Consider the following 22,852-nt stretch of genomic DNA (forward strand, 5'->3'; position numbering starts at 1 on the left):
CTTTTTTGCCAATTAGCCTGAACCTCTTTTACTACACGGAGCCCTGCTTATCCATCACGACTGGACTACCGACGTAAACGCACAAGGAGGCTCCTCACAAGGAGGCTATAACAGACTTCTTCTGTCGAGACATCCTCTAAAGCCCTTCTGCTAGCTTGCAATCCCCGGTCCGCTAGCTGTCTGAATTGCCGTGTCTCTAGCCAGCCTAACTACTCAATGGACCCCTATGATCACTCGGTCACGCATGCCTTTCCCTAATGTCAATATGCCTTGTCCATTGCTGTTCTGGCAAGTGATTATTGTCTTATTACACTGTAGAGCCTCTGGCCCTGCTCAATATGCCTTAGCTAACCCTCTAGTTCCACCTCCCACACATGCAGTGACATCACCTGGTTTAAATGATGTTTCTAGAGACACTATCTCTCATCATCACTCAATACCTAGGTTTACCTCAACTGTATTCACATCCTACCATACCCTTGTCTGTACATTATTCCTTGAATCTATTCTATGGCGCCCAGAAACCTGCTCCTTTTACTCTCTGTTCCGAACGTACTAGACGACCACTTCTTCTAGCCTTTAGCTGTACCTTTATCCTACTCCTCCTCTGTTCCTCTGGTGATGTAGAGGTTAATCCAGGCCCTGCAGTGCCTAACTCCACTCCTACTCCCCAGGTGCTCTCATTTTTTGACTTCTGTAACCGTAAAAGCCTTGGTTTAATATTAACATTAGAAGCCTCCTCCCTAAGTTTGTTTTATTCACTGCTTTATCACACTCTGCCAACCCGGATGTCCTAGCCATGTCTGAATCCTGGCTTAGGAAGACCACCAAAGACCCTGACATTTTTGCATCCTGTAGCACAAACTCAAAAAAGTTCTGGGACACTGTAAAGTCCATGGAGAATAAGAGCACCTCCTCCCAGCTGCCCACTGCACTTAAGCTAGGAAACAATGTCACCACCATTAAATCCACTATAATTGAGAATATCAATAAGCATTTTTCTACAGCTGGTCATACTTTCCACCTGGATACCCCTACCCTGGTCAACAGCCATGCACCCCCCACAGCAACTCGCCCAAGCCTCCCCATTTCTCCTTCACCCAAATCCAGATACATGTAGCTGATGTTCTGAAAGAGCTGTAAAATCTGGACCCCTACAAATCAGCCGGGCTAGTCAATCTGGACTCTCTCTTTCTAAAATTATCTGCCAAAATTGTTGCAACCCCTATTACTAGCCTGTTCAACCTCTCTTTCGTATCATCTGAGATTTCCAAAGATTGGAAAGCTGCCGCGTTCATCCCCCTCTTCAAAGGGGGAGACCCTCTAGACCCAAACTGCTACAGATCTATATCTATCCTACCCTGCTTTTCTAAGGTCTTCAAAAGCAAAGTTAACAAACAGATTACCAACCATTTCGTATCCCACCTTACCTTCTCCGCTATGCAATCTGGTTTCAGAGCTCGTCATGGGAGCACCTCAGCCATGCTCAAGGTCCTAAATTATATCATAACCACCATCGATAAGAGACAATACTGTGCAGTCGTATTCATCGACCTGGCCAAGGCTTTCGACTCTGTCAATCACCACATTCTTATCGGCAGACTCCACAGCCTTGGTTTCTCAAATGACTGCCTCGCATGCTTCACAAATTACTTTTCTAATAGAGTTCAGTGTGTCAAATCGGAGGGCCTGTTGTCCGGACCTCTGGCAATCTCTATGGGGGTACCACAGGGTTCAATTCTCGGGCCGACTCTCTTCACTGTATACATCAATGATGTCGCTCTTGCTGCTGGTGAATCTCCGATCCACCTCTACGCAGATGACACCATTCTGTATACTTCTGGCTCTTCTTTGGACACTGTGTTAACTAACCTCCAGATGAGCTTCAACGCCATACAACGCTCCTTCCGTTGCCTCCAACTGCTCTTAAATGCTAGTAAAACTAAATGCATGCTCTTCAACTGATTGCTGCCCGCACCTGCCCGCCCGTCCAGCATCACTACTCTGGACTGTTATGACTTAGAATATGTGGACAACTACAAATACCTAGGTGTCTGGTTAGACTGTAAACTCTCCTTCCAGAATCACATTAAGCATCTCCAATCCAAAATGAAATCTAGAATCGGCTTCCTATTTCGTAACAAAGCAACAAAACAAATATGCAAGTAGGCTACCATCTGAAAGAATTGGACATATTGAGCACTTAAACAGTGTACATTTTATATTTTCAAAAACACCAATTTTTATTTTATTTTGTAAAATATTTGCAGACATTACATTTTTATTAAGATGGGAAATAAGTAAATAAGTGCGGGATGGGCACATACTCAATACAGTGGTTTGCATGAAGGCAAAGATTTTTCCATATCTTGGCTAAGAATGTCCATATCAATTCATTGGTTTGCTTGTCTTCTTTAGTTTGGTCTGGATCCTTCAGTTGGTTATGGCAGTAAAGGTTTATCTGTTTGAGGAAAGTCAAGTGAGAGGATTTGGTGGTGCAACGCCAAAGGTGGTTTGGAAACCTCTCTCCCCTCTCTTTCCTCTCCTTCTCCTCCCCTCTCTTTTCTCTCCCTCTACCCTCTCTCTCTCACTCCTGGTTGTGAGTTCTGCTCAGACGAAGCTAAGGTGTTGGTCCTCTGGCACTCCGTACTTGCCCTTGTGCTCCTCAAACAGCTGGCTGAGTTCTTCTGTGTAGAGCTGATGGAGGGCATCCAGCTCTTCCTCTGTGGGCTTTTCATTCTTCTCCACTCTGATTGGCCGTCCCACTGTGGAAAGGTCAAAGGGTATGCAAGATGACATCACATTCAAATATAGGTTACTGTAGTAGTGCATAACGCGCAAAAATGTATTTGCTTTTTGGATATGATTTTTATTGAAGGTATTTGTTTAACATAATATGATGGCATTTTCAAGTTGGGATTGCCAAATAGATGTACACAGTGCCAGCCACTGTTGCTGAGAGGTTGCAGCCAACTGATGCAATCAAACTATCTAGCAAGTCAAATATGTCCAATGGGCAAATGTGTCCCTCTCTGCCAGATAGTTTACTGCCAAAAACAACAATTCCCTTTGCAACATAGTGCCTTTAAGCTAGAGAAAAGGATAAATAAATTGGGTAGATATAGTGAACAGCTACTGATAACCCCTCTGGCTTCAACTGGCAAGGCCCAACATTCCTAAAACCTTGCTTAGAGTTATCTGGTCTACTTAAGTATGAAATTGGAACATTGTCCTAGGCAGTAATTCAGAGTGACAGTGAAGATCAGACAGTGACTCACCCACAGTGTTGATGGGCTTCCTATAGGGTATGACACCAAAGCTGTACTGGAAGATGCCCCGCGCATGGAAGAGGGGCAGAGAGATACCCATGATGCTCTGCAGCTTGTCCTGAATCCAGCGGAGACAGGTACCTCGAGGGTTCCCCACCTGGTCAAACAACTCGTTCTCTCCAAAGGAGAAGACTGGCACCAGATGGGCACTACGGAGGGAATGGGTGGAGGAGGGGAGCGGAGAGGGGTGGAAGAGAGGTGAGGTGAGTTGAGACAGGAGTTTGGCCTTCAGTTTTGTTACGGTCATCTCTATGAGTTTGCAAGGTACAGTATATTTGTAGAACGCAGACCCATGCAGTTTCCATTTCACTACTAGGTGTTGAAGTTATTCCTAAACTACTCTACTATTGATGAAATTCACAAGCAGTCATGTTAAACACGTGATTTGAGCAAGCTTTGTGTATCCCACAAAATAGGTTGTGAGCGACTGTAGCTGGACTTGCTGTATAACCAGCAAAGTCAAGGGAAAACTGAATTGTGTAACACTGGTGTCACTTGACTCGTCCCTCTGCATGTCATACAGTGCTTGCACGCGGCCAATAGAAATTCCCAAAGGGCTTACACAAGTCACTATTTCAGGAAGCTGCCCACAAGTACACACTGTACATATTCATATCAAACTATGATGAAGTGATTGATACAATTGAAGTTCCTTGTGCAACCATGAGAGTAGTTACAAGATTTCATCAGAGACAAAGATAATAAAATGTCCTTCTACCCCTCTGGCACTGGTCTTACCCATGTTCCATTGCCAGTTTGACGAAACCTTTCTTATTGGCCAAGAGAATGGTGAAAGCGCCAGGGCGTGCGTCCAGGGCCTCGGGGGCTCCTCCCACTGCTATAACAACGGCATTCCCACCTCCCTGTCGACGTAACACATAGCTGGCACTCTCCTTGTCCGAGGGAATTAGACCTGGGAAATACATTAGACACACAGGTCAGGTGTTCGTAACAGTGGGGGGAAAATTTGGTACACTATTCTTCACTGTCGAACAATGATCAAACTCAAAGATGTTAATTTGCATCATGCTGGTTGTCCCCAGTCAATCAACTAGTGAATCCGATGTATTTATATTACCATCGTCTTTACAGCAACATACATTGAGTATACCAAACATTCGGGACATCCTCTGAATGGCACACATACAAAATCCATGTCTCAATTGTCTAAAGGCTTAAAAATCCTTCTTTAACTTGTCTCCTCCCTTTCATCTACACTGATTAAAGTTGATTTAACAAGTGACATCAATAAGGGATGATAGCTTTTCACTTGGATTCACCTGGTCAGTCTATGTCATGGAAAGAGTTCTTAATGTTTTGTATACTGTATGTCAAAGTGTTTCACAGTAACCCGGCCTTGACCTAACCCCAACCCCACTAACCTGCCATCATGATGTAGTCTCTGAAGAAGGGGGCTCTGAACCAGAGAGGCAGCATCAGCAGGAAGCTGTCAAGGCCAGGGAACAGCTTCCTGAAACCTGTAGCGTACGTACAGAAGTTAATGAAGGCTCCAGCCACCAGCACCCCATGGGGATGGAAACCAAGGATGTAGTTCTTCCCGGGGTCCAAGTCTGCTGTCTTCACCAGCTGCAACACACAGGGGTTTCACTTGTGAATTCAATAGTCATCAATTTGTGAGAGATTTTCTGAAACGTTTCAAAGATATATTGAATGCCATACTCTCTAGGAAGCCTATGAATTGACTTCCAGGTATTTGGCCTATATCTTCATGTCATGTGTATCTTCATCACGTGTCACCTGTGTGAGTTCTAGTTGTTGTTCGCCTGCCTCCACAGGGGCTGTGAGTAGAGACTATCCTGCCTCTAACCAGTATTAACCAGTGTCGCCTGTCTCTTTGCACGGGCAGATAGGAGATAAACAGGAGGAAGGATCATGCCTGTTGTTTCCCTTGATAGGATGGTCACAGGTTCTGGATGGGGGCAAAGTTTCTTGTTAGCTATCCATGTGCCGGGAATGTTATGCCCATACACGTCAAACCAAAGCTGCTAAAAACACTTTTTGTATCGACCTCAGTGTTTGAGATTAGCAGTTCAAGGCCAATGAGCTCCAAAAATCAAGTCCCCACCTATTAGTTATAGGGCTACGCTAACCTCTCACTAGCAAAACGAGGGTAGTCATAGTAAATACTAAGCAGGCTTTGGGTGGGATGCATTGACTTAATGGATTGAGATGATTCATTCAAGGATGAACCACCAATTGTTAATAACCCGTTTGACCTTTTCTCGTTCCTTCTCTTGTTTGTCTGTAGTCCTCTGTCTAATCATGAGATTTTGCTGTTTCCAAAAACAGATTACAGAATTAGTCAAGCTCTAAGACTAAATATGCCAATAATATTTCTGATTCTGTTGTCTGGGGGCATGCAGTCCTCGGATGTCTGGAGGTATATGGCTGACCCCAATATCTCAGCGTGGGGAATGCATGTTTGGGAGTGTACTGAATGTATATTGGGGAATGAAGCTTTATCCGAGTTTGGCTTATTGGCCAACAAAGATGTCGTATGAGTGAGAATGGAGCACTAGTCATTGGCTGCCATAGAGAGAGAACACTGGCCAATTATTATTTTGGTCTGTACTGGAGACAGCCTCTATTTTTATTAGCTCCTGTTCCTCCATGTTTACAATCAAAATGGGTGTCCACTCCTATGCCCGCTGATACGGTGAACCCATTTTTCACATAATCTCCCACTCATGCTTGATATACAGTAACCTACATTATATTTAACTCTACCATTTGAACTCAGCAGAGGTTTTAGGCATGTTGTTGGATCTTGGCTTGGAGTTGGGTTCAAACATGACAAAAAGTGTATACATTCTCCAAATTCAAAGTGATGAGAGGAGTCAGTGTCTATAAACTATAGTCACTTGTTTTCAGTTTGCATGTCAGAGTGCAGGCGGAGGAAATGACGCTGTCATTAGGGATGGTAGTGGAGAACCAGACCTCAGTGAAACCGATGACACCCTCTGAAGGACACTGCTCTGTTCAGACTAACATTTGCTCTTTATTCCAGGCTTAATAATGCATGAAGTCAGATGCTCAGTTGGCACTTAGGGCATAATACAGGGGAAATGACATTCCAGGTTTGAAGAAGTGATCTTTGTTTGGTACTTGGTATCTGGCTGTGTTTAATGTACTGTATCTTTCCTTGAGAAATGAAGGAAAGTCCATATGAAATAACGATGATGATGCTCGTTCACTGTAAATTCCCGTGTGGAATCGATCTGTGTAAATTCACCATGTGGCATTCAGAACCAATTCATGTTTTGCTTGAGGGAGACATTACTCTCTCTAATACAGTTTTTCTCAGTGGTGTAGTGGAGGGTATACGCAAGTTTACGTGATAAACCCACTTATTTTTTTCTGCATGCATTGCGTACACTCACTTCTTAATCCCCGTGATGCATATCAAAGTAGTGTAGTGGAGGCATATGCCATATAAATTAATAAGGTTGATGGAACAGATCAGAATGTTTAGCTTAAAATGTTGATAAACTATACATTTCTTTACATTTTAGGCACAGCAATGTGCACACGGCAGTAGGCCTACATGCAAATATTCCAAAAAGCAATAGAATGATATCAGAATGATATCATTTAAACACATCTCTGAATAAGATAAACACTACATTTATCTGAGGCTAATTTCTAGGTCATCTGAAAATACCAATTTTATCTTTGATTACGATGATCAAAAGAAGCTTTAAAAAAAGAGACACTGTCACTCACTTTAAGCGAAAGAAATAGGTCTATATCAAATCAAATTTGTCACATACACGTGTTTAGCAGATGTTATTGCGGGTTGTTGCGAAATGCTTAACACCCCGGCAGTCCTACAATCTAAGCTAGATGCCCTCAATCTCACACAAATCATCAAGGAACCCACCAGGTACAACCCTAAATCTGTAAACAAGGGCACCCTCATAGACGTCATCCTGACCAACTGGCCCTCCAAATACACCTCCGCTGTCTTCAACCAGGATCTCAGCGATCACTGCCTCATTGCCTGTATCCGCTACGGATCCGCAGTCAAACGACCACCCCTCATCACTGTCAAACGCTCCCTAAAACACTTCTGTGAGCAGGCCTTTCTAATCGACCTGGCCCGGGTATCCTGGAAGGACATTGACCTCATCCCGTCAGTTGAGGTATTTTAGATAAGCATGCTCCGTTCAAAAAATGCAGAACTAAGAACATATATAGCCCTTGGTTCACTCCAGACCTGACTTCCCTCGACCAGCACAAAAACATCCTGTGGCGGACTGCAATAGCATCGAATAGTCCCCGCGATATGCAACTGTTCAGGGAAGTCAGGAACCAATACACGCAGTCAGTCAGGAAAGCTAAGGCCAGCTTCTTCAGGCAGAAATTTGCATCCTGTAGCTCCAACTCCAAAAAGTTCTGGGACACTGAAGTCCATGGAGAACAAGAGCACCTCCTCCCAGCTGCCCACTGCACTGAGGCTAGGTAACACGGTCACCACCGATAAATCCATGATTATCGAAAACTTCAACAAGCATTTCTCAACGGCTGGCCATGCCTTCCGCCTGGCTACTCCAACCTCGGCCAACAGCTCCCCCCCCCCCCGCAGCTACTCGTCCAAGCCTCTCCAGGTTCTCCTTTACCCAAATCCAGATAGCAGATGTTCTGAAAGAGCTGCAAAACCTGGACCCGTACAAATCGACTAGGCTTGACAATCTGGACCCTCTATTTCTGAAACTATCCGCCGCCATTGTCGCAACCCCTATATAGGTCTGAGATCCCCAAGGATTGGAATGCTGCCGCAGTCATCCCCCTCTTCAAAGGGGGAGACACCCTGGACCCAAACTGTTACAGACCTATATCCATCCTGCCCTGCCTATCTAAGGTCTTCGAAAGCCAAGTCAACAAACAGGTCACTGACCATCTCGAATCCCACCGTACCTTCTCCGCTGTGCAATCTGGTTTCCGAGCCGGTCACGGGTGCACCTCAGCCACGCTCAAGGTACTAAATTATATCATAACCGCCATCGATAAAAGACAGTACTGTGCAGCCGTCTTCATCGACCTTGCCAAGGCTTTCGACTCTGTCAATCACCATATTCTTATCGGCAGACTCAGTAGCCTCGTTTTTTTCTGATGACTGCCTTGCCTGGTTCACCAACTACTTTGCAGACAGAGTTCAGTGTGTCAAATCGGAGGGCATGCTGTCCGGTCCTCTGGCAGTCTCTATGGGGGTGCCACAGGGTTCAAATCTCGGGCCGACTATTTTCTCTGTATATATCAATGATGTGCTCTTGCTGCGGGCGATTCCCTGATCCACCTCTACGCAGACGACACCATTCTGTATACTTCCGGCCCGTCCTTGGACACTGTGCTATCTAACCTCCAAACAAGCTTCAATGCCATACAACACTCCTTCCGTGGCCTCCAACTGCTCTTAAACGCTAGTAAAACCAAACGCATGCTTTTCAACCGTTCGCTGCCTGCACCCGCACGCCCGACTAGCATCACCACCCTGGATGGTTCCGACCTTATAGATGTCCATATATTCAAGTACCTAGGTGTCTGGCTAGACTGTAAACTCTCCTTCCAGACTCATATCAAACATCTCCAATCTAAAATCAAATCTAGAGTCGGCTTTCTATTCCGCAACAAAGCCTCCTTCACTCACGCCGCAAAACTTACCCTAGTAAAACTGACTATCCTACCGATCCTCGACTTTGGCGATGTCATCTACAAAATAGCTTCCTACACTCTACTCAGCAAACTGGATGCAGTTTATCACAGTGCCATCCGTTTTGTCACTAAAGCACCTTATACCACCCACCACTGCGACCTGTATGCTCTAGTCGGCTGGCCCTCGCTACATATTCGTCGCCAGACCCACTGGCTCCAGGTCATCTACAAGTCCATGCTAGGTAAAGCTCCGCCTTATCTCAGTTCACTGGTCACGATGGCAACACCCACCCGTAGCACGCGCTCCAGCAGGTGTATCTCACTGATCATCCCTAAAACCAACACCTCATTTTGCCGCCTTTCGTTACAGTTCTCTGCTGCCTGTGACTGGAACGAATTGCAAAAATCGCTGAAGTTGGAGACTTTTATCTCCTTCACCAACTTCAAACATCTGCTATCTGAGCAGCTAACCGATCGCTGCAGCTGTACATAGTCTATCGGTAAATAGCCCACCCAATTTTACCTACCTCATCCCCATACTGTTTTTATTTATTTACTTTTCTGCTCTTTTGCACACCTGTACATGACCATCTGATAATTTATCACTCCAGTGTTAATCTGCAAAATTGTAATTATTCGCCTACCTCCTGATGCCTTTTGCACACAATGTATATAGACTCTCCTTTTTTTCTACTGTGTTATTGACTTGTTAATTGTTTACTCCATGTGTAACTCTGTGTTGTCTGTTCACACTGCTATGCTTTATCTTGGCCAGGTCGCAGTTGTAAATGAGAACTTGTTCTCAACTAGCCTACCTGGTTAAATAAAGGTGTTCTCAACTAGCCTACCTGGTTAAATAAAGGTGAAATAAAAAAATATTTAAATGCTTGTGTTTCTAGCTCTAACAAAATAACACAAAAACACAAAATACTGCAAAGTTTTTCTAAGAGCTAGAAGCATGGGAGAACTGTCGGCTCCATTTTTATTACTGTCAGAACAACAATCATGGTTTTAACAATGGCAAAGAATTTATAATTACTCATGTGACCCGATTGAAACTTTGAAATAGTTTATAGTAGATAACAACGTTCTGCATTGTAACTGGAAGGAGAAAAACACTGCTGAGCCATTTTGTTGTTGATGTTCACATGCTTATCAGTGCTTAGTAGTACAGAACAAAGTGTAAATTCAGACCAAGGGCAAGAGCGTGGACCCATCTCAGCAGAGACAGTTCTTAGGATAAGACCATTGATAGTCAAATAAATTCCAACATATCTCTCAGCAGAACTTGTCTCCCTATGCACAATCCCTATTCCACCACTAGATGGAGACATCAACCCATCCCTCCCTCGTGTCAAAAAACATGCACTGACCTGAGCCCTGCTCTTTTATTGATAAGCCCCCCAAATAATACAGACACAAACACTTATATGTATTTTTCTGGCATCACTCCTAAGCTGAGACCTGACAAAGAATGAGATCTGACAGCAAATGAGCCAATTATAGTGGGATCAGAATGGGCAGCAGGAGGATGTGGCTATCATGCGGAGGGAGCATACATACCTCCACACAACAAGAGACCTCATTCTATAATTGGCATTATCAGTTGCACTGTCTGGCTGGCCCCTGCCTGCACCTGTATAGAGATAAGGGCTGAGGAGCCACTGCCAGATCGGTGGACTCATCCACTGCGGAGGGCTATAGCCGCCAGTGAAAATAACACAGCGGGGATTGGAGATGAGGATGATAGAGTTTACTGGTAGCAAGAGATGTTGGGAGATACTGCCTGACCTCTAACCAATAAATTGAATAAAGGACTTTACATCTCCATAGTATATGCACTCCCACAGAGAATGTATGAGAATTGTCTGTATTTATATTAAACATGTATTCTCAACTGAACATTAAAAAGATGACAGCTCTACACTACAGTTCTGACTAAGTATTGTCATCAGCAGCTCGCAGTAAAATCAGTCAAATCTGTAAAGTCAGTAAAGTCATCCCACCTTGACAGGGAAGTAGTCCCTCATGTAGTCCCAGACACGTAGGTGGCACAGGAAGTGGAACCTGCGGCCCCCCTTAGACGGCGTTTCCCAGTCGACGAAAAACCACCAGGCATACAGCACGCTGATCAGCCAGAATCGTGTGAACATCAACACAAAGAACATCATGATGCAGCATGGCGCTGGAGGAAGACGACCAATGCAGAGAGACAGACAGACAGAGACACACACATAAACATTAGTCAACTGGGAATATTAGTGTTAAAAATCCATTTCACAGAAATGGAATAGATGTATTTAGTTTTCTATGTGATTTGGTCGTTTGTATGAGAAAACAGTGGAAGTCTATAAATTGGGGTGACTTGAGGTCGATAGAGCAGCTTTATGAGGTGAAGGGCACTGCACTATTAGGTTACAACTTAACCTGCTGACGCACTGAGCAGCAGAGGGAAATGGAAGAGAGAAAAAGCTAGGGAGGGGTAGAGAGAGAGAGACCTTCTATGCTAACCAATAATTGTACTACAACTCAAGCCATGAGTTTGACCACGTGACTTGAACAGATTAACCAATAACTAGGACCCAGAGTTTCTTGGTCATGAAAAACCAATACCAGGCAGTGAGTTCCCTCTTGTCCACTAGGTACCACTGATGTATCCACTGATGTATCCAATCCCTCTATGGGAGAATAAAAAGTGTGGATGGCCTAATGGACAAATCTATTGTGACACACACTGGCATGATATCATGCACGGAAGACCATGGAGGTGTCTCCACTGTCGAACACATGTTATGTAAGAGTTAGTAAAGAGTAACTTAAGGCAGTGTCTTCTGCATGCACTTTCTTTGGTCCGTTTCAGGCGCAACTCCATGGACTCATGGAAGTCAGCCAGCAGTGAGCCTGCATGGCAACTCTCATAGAATTTGATTTCAGCTTCTCCACACCGAACAACCCATTAAATAAACAAAACTGTAAAGAGCCTCCCCACTTGTTACACAATGAGGAAGAAAGACTAACTAACACCGTTGCACAGCACACAAACACACATAGACAGGTCAGGACAAACAGAGCAGAGACACAGACACTCACCCAGGCCCAGAAAGGAAAAGACCCACTGCAGCACTGAGGCCATCTGCAGTCTCCTGGTTAGGGGCAAGTCAGTAGGGGCAAATTGGATCTTCATGGTGAGGAACTGGAGAGAGCCGAGAGCTAGGCAGTGCAGGCAGATGGGAGGGTGAGGTCTGGGACTAGTACACCCAGGAGAGGAGTGAGCAAAGAGAGTCCAAAGTCTGCCTCTCTCCCTCTTTCTTTAGTCTTCCTATCGTTGTATCTCTGTAATCCTTTTAATGAATGGGTTGATTACTCAACCCATATCTATAGCTTCAAGAACTTTGATCTTGCTGTTACTGAGCAGCTATAAATGCCCTTCACTTTGAACAATAAACAAAGTAAAGTTATTGTACAGTGAGCTGTCAGCAACAATAGTGTGAAATGAGCCAATGTACTTATAGATACTGCATACTTTGACAGCCTGTAGCCAATCAATATCTAAATTTGTTTTCCATTAAGTGTTTTTGTCTTCTGGTGATTGAACCTCTTGATATTCTGCTGTTCACCAATCAGTGCTCAGCCCCAATACGTTTTATCCAGGTGCTTATAAAAAGGGATTTGAGCAGTTGATTCACATTTTAGTCACTTAGCAGACACTCTTATCCAGAACATCTTACGGGAGCATTTAGAGTTAAGAGCCTTGCTCAAGGGCACCGACAGATTTTTCACTTAGTAGGTGTGGGGATTTGAACCAGCGACTTTTTGGTTACTGTCCAACGCTTTTAACCGCTAGGCTAGCAGCCACCCTAAAGAGAGATTAGCCCTGTGCTATCAATCTTTCCTTTCGGTGGTTTATATGATTAATTATTGATTGTGACTTTTCCATTTTCACATCATGTTGATTAATGGGTGGCTATCTATTACACCATAAACAGAAGAAAATCTGACATATCATAACTTTGAGGGAATATATTTAATGTCACTGATAACTATTCCTGTGAATACCATTCCTTATTTTTATGCTCTCACCAGCAATTTGGTACAAATAACCCACTGGGCACACCACGTAATTTCAACACGGATAATTGTTTAATATTTGGTTGAGACATTGATCAATGAGATTACAACCAATATTCACTAACTTAAAAAAAAAGGCAAAAGTGAGTTGAATTTCCAATGCATTATCACTATGCTTTCAACAATCTAAAAGTACAACCAAATTCCAACGGAAAAACAATGTCTGATTTTTGGTTTAGATGTTACCCAAATGTCTATCACTGTACTTTCAACCATTTAAAAGCACAGCAAAGATCAAATGAGAATACAATTTCAGATATTTTGTATATTTATAGAACAGATTGTGTTATCACTGTGCTTCACCTAATAGCACAACCTTATGACCTGGATTGCAGTTGAGACTACATTAAAAGTGTACGGCACAAGTGATGAATGCCGTTCATGATTTGCGCATAGATAATTAAAGCAATTGTGAAGATCTCCACTGACCTAAGATATATGACCTATGCATGCTATCTTGAATATGCATGCTTTATATGATTATATAAGAATACGTTTATAGTTACAGTAACCTCAGAATGTGGCCATGGGTGAGTTACTCATTTTGAGGTTGAATGTTACATTAGTTTGTAAGATAGCCTTAACTTTAGGCCATTCACTGTATTAAAAAAGTAATATTGAATTGTGTTTGGTTGACAACACAATTTAAAGGATATGTACAGTTGAAGTCGGAAGTTTACATACACCTTAGCCAAATACATTTAAACTCAGTTTCACAATTCCTGACATTTAATCCTAGTAAAAATGGTTGTTTGAGGATCAACACTTTATTTTAAGAATGTGAAATGTCAGAATAATAGTAGAGAGAATAATTTATTTCAGCTTTATTTCTTTCACCACATTCCCAGTGGGTCAGACGTTTACATACACTCAATTAGTGTTTGGTAGCATTGCCTTTAAATTGTTTAACTTGGGTCAAACATTTCAGGTAGCCATCCAAAAGCTTCCCACAATAAGTTGGGTGAATTTTGGCCCATTCCTCCTGACAGAGCTGGTGTAACTGAGTCAGGTTTGTAGGCTTCCTTGCTCGCACACGCTTTTTCAGTTATACCAACAAATTTTCTATAGGGTTGAGGTCAGGGCTTTGTGATGGCCACTCCAATACCTTGACTTTGTTGTCGTTAAGCCATTTTGCCACAACTTTGGAAGTATGCTTGGGGTCATTGTCCATTTGGAAGACCCATTTACGACCAAGCTTTAACCTTGCAGCAAAGCACCCCCACAACATGATGCTGCCACCCCCGTGGTTCACGGTTGGGATGGTGTTCTTCAGCTTGCAAGCCTCCCCCTTTTTCCTCCAAACATAACGATGGCCATTATGGCCAAACAGTTCTATTTTTGTTTCATCAGACCAGAGGACATTTCTCTAAAAAGTACGATCTTTGTCCCCATGTGCAGTTGCAAACCGTAGTCTGGCTTTTTAATGGTGGTTTTGGAACAGTGGCTTCTCCCTTGTTGAGCGGCCTTTCAGGTTATGTCAATACAGGACTCGTTTTACTGTGAATATAGATACTTTTGTACCTGTTTCCTCCAGCATCTTCATAAGGTCCTTTGCTGTTGTTCTGGGATTGATTTGCACTTTTCGCACCAAAGTACGTTCATCTCTAGGAGACAGAACGCGTCTCTTCCTGAGCGGTATGACGGCCGTGTGGTCCCATGGTGTTTATACTTGTGTACTATTGTTTGTATAGATGAACGTTGTACCTTCTGTAACGGTCTGAGTGTAGTGGGTGAGGAGTCAGGCGCAGGAAGCAGAGAGTTCAGGGAAGTGCTATTTTAATGCACAGAGAAACGGCGAACATAAGCCAACCCTCACGAAAACACAGGGCGTAAATGAACAAACAAATGCCCCAAACAGGGGGACTTAAACTGTCCAGGAAAACCCCACATAATGGGAAAACACACAACCCATAGATGTGCACACAAGTACACCAAACCGACGGTCACAATAATTAATCCCGCACAAGGCTGACTAATAAAGCCTTACTACTAACTACCTAACTCAAAACAGGTGCACTCAATAAACACATAAGGAGGGGGAGGAAATAATCAGTGGCAGCTAGTAGGACGGCGAACATAAGCCAACCCTCACGAAAACACAGGGCGTAAATGACCGCCACAGCACTCCTTTTCTGCCGTCCACTAGCCTGTTGAAGGGATTCCTGGAGCGCTGCACCCATTCCTCCACCGCAGGAGCCTCGGTCTGGCTCGGATGCCACGGTGCAAGGACCGGCTGGTACCCCAACACACACTGAAAGGGGGACACATTAGTAGAGGAGTGGCGTAGTGAGTTCTGGGCTATTTCAGTCCAGGGGATGTATCTCGCCCACTCCCCTGGCCGGTCCTGGCAGTACGACCGCAGAAACCTACCCACCTCCTGGTTTACTCTCTCCACCTGCCCATTACTTTCGGGGTGATAACCGGAGGTCAGGCTGACCGAGACCCCCAGATGCTCCATTAACGCCCTCCATACTCGGGACGTGAACTGGGTGCCCCGATCAGAAACGATGTCCTCCGGCACCCCGTAGTGCCGGAAGACGTGGGTGAATAATGCCTCCGCAGTCTGTAGGGCTGTTGGGATACCGGGCAACGGGAGGAGACGGCAGGACTTAGAGAACCGATCCACAATCACCAGAACCGTGGTGTTACCCTGAGACGGGGGAAGGTCGGTCAGGAAATCTATGGATAGACGTGACCATGGCCGTTGTGGAACGGGGAGGGGTTGTAACTTCCCTCTAGGAAGGTGCCTAGGAGCCTTACTCTGGGCGCATACCGAACAGGAGGAGACATAAACCTTAACGTCCCTAGCTAAGGAAGGCCACCAATACCTCCCCCGAAGGCTCCCCACTGTCCTCCTCACCCCAGGGTGACCCGAGGAGGGTAGGACGTGAGCCCACCGAATCAGTTGGTCCCGAACACCAAGCGGCACGTACCTCCGCCCCGCCGGACACTGAGGAGGCGTGGGTTCAGCCCGTAACGCCCGCTCGATGTCCGAGTCCACCTCCCATACCACCGGTGCCATCAGCTTTGAGGCCGGAAGGATGGGAGTAGGTTCGGTGGACCTATCCTCGGTGTCGTAAAGGCGGGACAGTGCGTCCGCCTTCACGTTCTGGGAGCCCGGTCTATATGATAAAGTGAACCGGAATCGAGTGAAAAACATGGCCCACCTTGCCTGCCGCGGGTTCAGTCTCCTAGCTGCCCGAATATACTCCAGATTTTGGTGGTCGGTCCAGATGAGAAAGGGGTGCTTAGCCCCCTCAAGCCAGTGTCTCCACACCTTCAGAGCCCTGACCACCGCTAACAACTCCCGGTCCCCCACATCATAGTTACGCTCCGCTGGGCTGAGCTTACTCGAGAAGAAAGCGCAGGGACGGAGTTTTGGTGGCGTACCCGAGCGCTGTGATAGCACGGCACCCACCCCAGCCTCAGACGAGTCCACCTCCACTATGAATGCTAGAGAGGGGTCCGGATGCACCAACACGGGTGCATCCGTGAACAGCGCCTTCAACTTGTTGAAATCTCTGTCCGCCTCTGCTGACCACCGCAACCGCACCGGGCCCCCCTTCAGCAGTGAGGTAATTGGAGCCGCTACCTGGCCAAAACCCAGGATAAACCTCCGGTAGTAGTTGGCAAAACCCAAAAACCGCTGCACCTCTTTTACCGTGGTCGGAGTCGGCCAATTACGCACGGCCTTACTGCGGTCACCCTCCATCTCCACCCCCGAGGTGGAAATGCGATAACCCAGAAAGGAGACGGCTCGTTTGGAGAACACACACTTCTCAGCCTTGACGTATAGGTCATGTTCCAGCAGTCTACCAAGCACCTTGCGTACCAGAGACACATGCGCGGCGTGAGTGGCTGAGTAGATCAGAATGTCATCGATATAAACAACCACTCCCTGCCCGTGCAAGTCCCTGAGAATATTGTCTACAAAGGATTGAAAAATGGCTGGAGCATTTTTTAACCCATACGGCATGACGCAGTACTCATAGTGGCCCGATGTGGTACTAAATGCGGTTTTCCACTCGTCTCCCTTCCGAATACGCACCAGGCTATACGCGCTCCTGAGATCCAATTTTGTGAAGAACTGCGCTCCCTGAAAGGATTCCACTGCCGTAGCAATGAGAGGTAGTGGGTAGCTGAACCCCACTGTGATGGCATTTAGACCTCTATAATCAATACACGGACGCAATCCTCCCTCCTTTTTCTTCACAAAAAAGAAACTCGAGGAGACGGGTGAAATAGAGGACCGAATGTACCCCTGTCCCAGAGACTCCGTGATGTATGTCTCCATAGCCAACGTCTCCTCTTGGGACAATGGGTAAACGTGACTCTTGGGAAGCGCAGCGTTTACCTGGAGATCTATCGCACAATCCCTTCCCGGTCGATGTGGTGGTAATTTAGTCGCCTTCTTTTTACTAAAAGCGATTGCCAAATCGGCATGCTCGGGGGGAATGCGCACTGTGGGACCCTGGTCTGGACTTTCCACCGAGGTGGCACCGACGGAAACTCCCAGACACCTTCCAGAACACTCTGACCACCCCTGGAGAACCCCTTGTCTCCACAAAATTTTAGGATTGTGCCGGGCCAGCCAGGGAATCCCTAACACCACTGGAAACGCAGGCGAATCAATAATATAGAGACTGATACGCTCCCTATGATTCCCCTGCGTTACCATGTCCAGTGGGATCGTGGTCTCCCTGACCCTAATGGCCGGCTATCTAGGGAGTGCACGGGAAAGGGAGAATCTATCGGCACAAGCGGAACACCTAATTTAATAGCGAGTCCGCGATCCATAAAGTTCCCAGCTGCGCCTGAATCGACTAGCGCCCTATGCTGGGAAGAGGGGAAAAATTTAAGGAAAAAAATCAAGACAAACATGTGACCAACAGGGGGTTCTGGGTGAGTTTGGTGCTGACTCACCTGGGGTGATCGAGAAATGTTCCGCCTGCCATCTCGACTCCCAGACGGACCCCCCCAGCACCGATCGGCCGTGTGTCCTCTCCGACCACAGTTGGTGCAGAGGGAGCCTCCTCCTCCGGTACCCCTCGGCAAAGCCCCTCCCAACTCCATCGGAACAGGAGTGGAGGTGCTGGGTGGTGGAACACACAGGACCCTCTCCGAACGCCCGCGGGCAGCCAGCAGATTGTCCAGTCGGATGGACATGTCAATTAGCTCATCCAAGGAAAGAGCGCTGTCCCGACACGCTAGCTCCCTGCGGACGTCCTCCCGGAGACTACACCGGTAGTGGTCAATAAGGGCCCTGTCGTTCCACCCGGATCCTGCTGCCAAGGTACGGAACTCCAACGCGTAATCCTGGGCGCTCCTCTTCTCCTGCCGGAGATGGAATAGTCGTTCTCCAGCCGCTCGGCCATCTAGAGGATGGTCAAACACGGCGCGGAAGCGGCGAGAAAACTCGGGGTAGTGCTCCTTCGCTGAGTCTGGGCCATTCCAGACTGCGTTTGCCCACTCCAGAGCACGACCCGTGAGGCAGGAGATGAGGACACTCACCCTCTCCGCTCCCGAGGGAGTGGGTCTGACGGTGGCCAGGTACAGTTCTAGCTGGAGTAAGAACCCCTGGCACCCTGCTGCCGCTCCATCATAGACCCTCGGGAGCGTAAGACGGAGGGTGCTGGAGTCGGGAGATGGGGAGTCCTGAGGAGGGTGGGCTGAAGGTGGAGAGAGGAGACCGCTTCTCTCCCATCGGTCCATTCTCTCCATCACCAGATCCATCGCCGTTCCGATCCGATGGAGAACGGTGGTGTGATGTAGAACCCTCTCTTCCATCGATGGGAGGGGAGTGGCTGTTGTTCCTGCTGACTCCATTCCAGTGGTGCGGGATTCTGTAACGGTCTGAGTGTAGTGGGTGAGGAGTCAGGCGCAGGAAGCAGAGAGTTCAGGGAAGTGCTATTTTAATGCACAGAGAAACGGCGAACATAAGCCAACCCTCACGAAAACACAGGGCGTAAATGAACAAACAAATGCCCCAAACAGGGGGACTTAAACTGTCCAGGAAAACCCCACATAATGGGAAAACACACAACCCATAGATGTGCACACAAGTACACCAAACCGACGGTCACAATAATTAATCCCGCACAAGGCTGACTAATAAAGCCTTACTACTAACTACCTAACTCAAAACAGGTGCACTCAATAAACACATAAGGAGGGGAGGAAATAATCAGTGGCAGCTAGTAGGCCGGCGACGACGACCGCCGAGCGCCACCCGAACGGGAAGGGGAGTGTCCTTCGGTCGGAGTCGTGACACCTTCAGGCATTTGGAAATTGCTCCCAAGGATGATCCAGACTTGTGGAGGTCTACAATTTTTATTCTGAGGTCTTGGCTGATTTCTTTTGATTTTCCCATGATGTCAAGCAAAGTGGCACTGAGTTTGAAGGTAGGCCTTAAAATACATCCAATTGACTCAAATGATGTCAATCAGCCTATCAGAAGCTTCTAAAGCCATGACATCATTTTCTGGAATTTTTCAAGCTGTTTAAAGGCACAGTCAACTTAGTGTATGTAAACTTCTGACCCACTGGAATTGTGATATAGTGAATTATAAGTCAAATAATCTGTCTGTAAAGAATTGATTATTAAAAGAATATTTAATATGCTAAAGCACACCATCAACCTGTCATGCTTAATTACCTTCTTCAATTGTAGCCTACGTGAATGAGCCTACTACTAGCAGATTCTTGGTAATTTGCTATGAACGCATGGAAACATAAAACTATAATGGAATTGAATTGGTTGAAGCTTCAAAACGTCTCTCCTCACTGCAGACATTGCGTGATGATGAAGATGCCAGGTGATATTTCTCTGCTTCAATGCTGAGCATCCATCCTGTCATGGGGAGATGCTAGCGCGTGGGCGGGGCAGACTTCCCTTGCAGTGTCCTGTCGTAGTGCAATGTGCATGACGGGACAGAACGGGCAGAGCTGAGAGCAGCGCAAAAGGAAAACATCCGAGACAGTAATCTTTATATTTGGATCATGGATTTATCATTCGTCTATTATCGCTAAACATCGAAGATTGCACCATTCAATAACTCGGACATTTTGTTCCTCTTTAGCAGGATACCGGGGCCCATCAAGAGCCGAGGAGAGACAGTAATTTTCCCTGCTCGGATCCGTGGCATTTGAAGAATTGTATCGCGCGCAGGAGCTGAGCTATAACCGACATCATGGCGTGGCCCTGCATCACCAGGGCGTGCTGTATGGCCCGCTTCTGGAACCAGTTGGACAAGGGGGACATTTCTGTGCCATTGGTTTTCACCAGGTACGATGTCTCGGAGATGCAGCATCTTAAGCTGCAGCACCAACAAAAACAGCCGCATAACCAGGCACAAACGAGTGCAGTCGCCATAGAAACGCAACCCATTCACAGCGACCAGGCGGTAGCAGCTCGTGCGAACCCCGGTATCGCTGCGTCTGGGGAGCGCGCGTGTGGTTCTGTAATGCGGCAAGACTTTAAGCACTGGAAAGTGCGTCCTGAGCCATCCTGTAAACCTAAGAATGAATATCACACTCCCGAGATCCCTTTTAATAACAAGACACAATATCAGAAGGATTTCCAGCCGTGGCCCATTCCAAAAAGGAGTGACCATCCTTGGATTCCCAGACCCAATCCATCCATCTCCATCGGCGATGATCGCGTCCAGGATAGGTCCAAACAAGCGGAGGTTGACATCGGTGTAGAGAAATGCGAAATTGCTGACAAATTGCACGAAAAGGAAATCCTCGGAGGGAGTAAAAATAATCTATCTGCAGAGAAGGAGGGTGAAAAGAAAGTTAGCATCAAAGTGGAGCGAGAAGACGCGGCAGGGGCCAGAGGCAGGGCGGCACTAGATGCGCTAAACAGGCAGTTAAAACAGGAAGTTACTGGTGGCAGCTCATACAAGTAAGTTATAAACGCACTTCACAGGTAAAACCCAAAATCAAACATTGCATCATGTCATTGTGGAAGTTTAATGCGTTTCCAAAGTGGCTTTGCTCTGTGTTGCAGGTGAGTGAGTTCACCTTCAATATGAGGTTGTGTGAAGGTCGTCGCATGTTAATGAGATAAGCAAATAGGCCTACATGTAAAATATTCCTGATATATCATTCAGTATCAGATATCAAACATATTTTTTTACCAAGGAATTCTAACCACTGCTTTCTATTCAAAACTTTGAAGCAGATTTGCCTCAATTAAAGTAGCATGGATAAAACAGCATCTATCACATAAATAGTGTAACAGTAAAACGTATTGTTCTGAAGGTCTTTATTTATACATAATGTTACATTCAAAAGGTTTGTGCTGAGGTAGAATTAATGTCCCTGTAAAACAAAATCTGTCTCTGTCCCAGCGTTATGCACTGTGCATGAATGATGGAGACCTGCCATGTCTCTGTCTGGCTCAGTGAGCTGAGCACTAAGGCCCGTGCTAGATATGCAGTTTACACAGACACAGCTTGGGGCAGCGGCAGTGCCATGTTTTTGTTATGCTCTGTGAACAAAGATGGTGGATAAATTGTTTAGTCATCTGCCACATCCCATTAGAGTTCCTTACAGAGTAGTTGCCAGGGAGTGAGTGCCACAAAGAGTTTGAGTGTTTGAGGATAACAACTTGAGAAAGTTTTGCCTTTGTTGTTCAAGATTCATCAGTACCACTTATTGCGTGTCCTATTTCAGTTCTCTGCTCAATTTGGCAAGAGTACAGTCCCATGACCAAGATATCACACTCCATAGGATTTATGCCTGAGCCTTACTGCCAAACACAGTACCTCTGGTCTGATGAATAGAAACACATTTCACCCAGTGAGTGTGACATGACAAAACTAAGCCTGACTCAGCTGTGAATTATATTAGAACACTTCCTTACTGAAGTTACCCACAAAACATAAATTACTAACACTGAGAAGAGGGCTGAGAAGAATATTCTCCCTGACTTGAGGTGGTGTGAGAGAGGAGAGCAAATGCCTTTGATTTATCAAAGGCATTTGATTTAGTTGGCCGTGAACATTGTTCAGTAACATAACACGTTCAGTAACATTGGTCTCAGTGAAGGGGCAGTAAATTGGTTTAGGAACTATCTTTCTGACAGAACACAATGTGTATATGCGGACAATCACATGTCTCGCTTTCTTGAGATTAATAGAGGTGTGCTCCAGGGTTCCATTCTAGCTCCTGTATTGTTCTCAATTTGTATTAATGATTTGGGAAATGGGATGCAACCAGCAAAGTTACATCTATATGCAGATGATACAGTCATATACTCATGTGTTCCTTCTCTGGTTCAGGCTGTTGAAGAGCTCCAGACTGCTTTTCAGTCACTGCAGGCCTCCCTTTATGTTCTCAAACTGGTCTTGTATGTACAACAAACTAAATTCATGACCTTTACCAGAGCTCGCACTCAGCCAGAGAAGAGCATTGTCATATTATCCATAAAAAAGTGTCATCCTACAAATACCTAGGTATTTGGTTGGATGACAAGTTGTCCTTTAAAGTTCATGTGGATAATCTTGTGACAAAGCTTAAATTGATATTGGGTTTTCATTTTCGTAATGAAGCTTCAATCCCGCTTATGGCTAGAAAGAATCTTGTTCAGGCCACTTTTCTCTCTGTAATTGATTATGGTGACTTGTTGTATATGCATGCAGCCTCCTCAGTCTTACAGAGACTGGATTCTGTTTATCATGCATCCTTGCACTTTAATACAAATGCTAAGTCACTCA

The 22,852-nt window shown here is 45.8% G+C and overlaps 2 protein-coding genes across 4 annotated transcripts in view; one reads left to right on the forward strand and one right to left on the reverse strand.

Moving 5' to 3' along the window:
• Positions 1–2,217: 2,217 nt before the first annotated feature.
• On the reverse strand, positions 2,218–12,357 carry LOC110537460 (2-acylglycerol O-acyltransferase 2-A). The gene is made up of 6 exons (XM_021623521.2): positions 12,093–12,357; positions 11,009–11,187; positions 4,712–4,916; positions 4,068–4,242; positions 3,279–3,478; positions 2,218–2,765 (listed from the first exon to the last, which is right to left on the reverse strand). Exons 1-6 carry the CDS (start codon positions 12,184–12,186, stop codon positions 2,611–2,613), a joined length of 1,008 nt encoding a protein of 335 aa, XP_021479196.1. The 5' UTR covers positions 12,187–12,357; the 3' UTR covers positions 2,218–2,610.
• A 7,648-nt stretch (positions 12,358–20,005) lies between these two features.
• LOC110537461 (microtubule-associated protein 6 homolog) overlaps positions 20,006–22,852 on the forward strand; it is a 31,122-nt gene continuing 28,275 nt past the window's right edge. For all 3 annotated transcript variants that reach the window (XM_036937404.1, XM_036937405.1, XM_036937406.1), the window contains exon 1: positions 20,006–21,036. In XM_036937404.1, the coding sequence (XP_036793299.1) occupies positions 20,321–21,036 (716 nt within the window). In that variant the 5' untranslated portion in view covers positions 20,006–20,320. The remainder of the gene's footprint in view (positions 21,037–22,852) is intronic.

This window comes from Oncorhynchus mykiss, chromosome 12, assembly GCF_013265735.2.
Source record: "Oncorhynchus mykiss isolate Arlee chromosome 12, USDA_OmykA_1.1, whole genome shotgun sequence".
Lineage (NCBI taxonomy): Eukaryota > Metazoa > Chordata > Actinopteri > Salmoniformes > Salmonidae > Oncorhynchus > Oncorhynchus mykiss.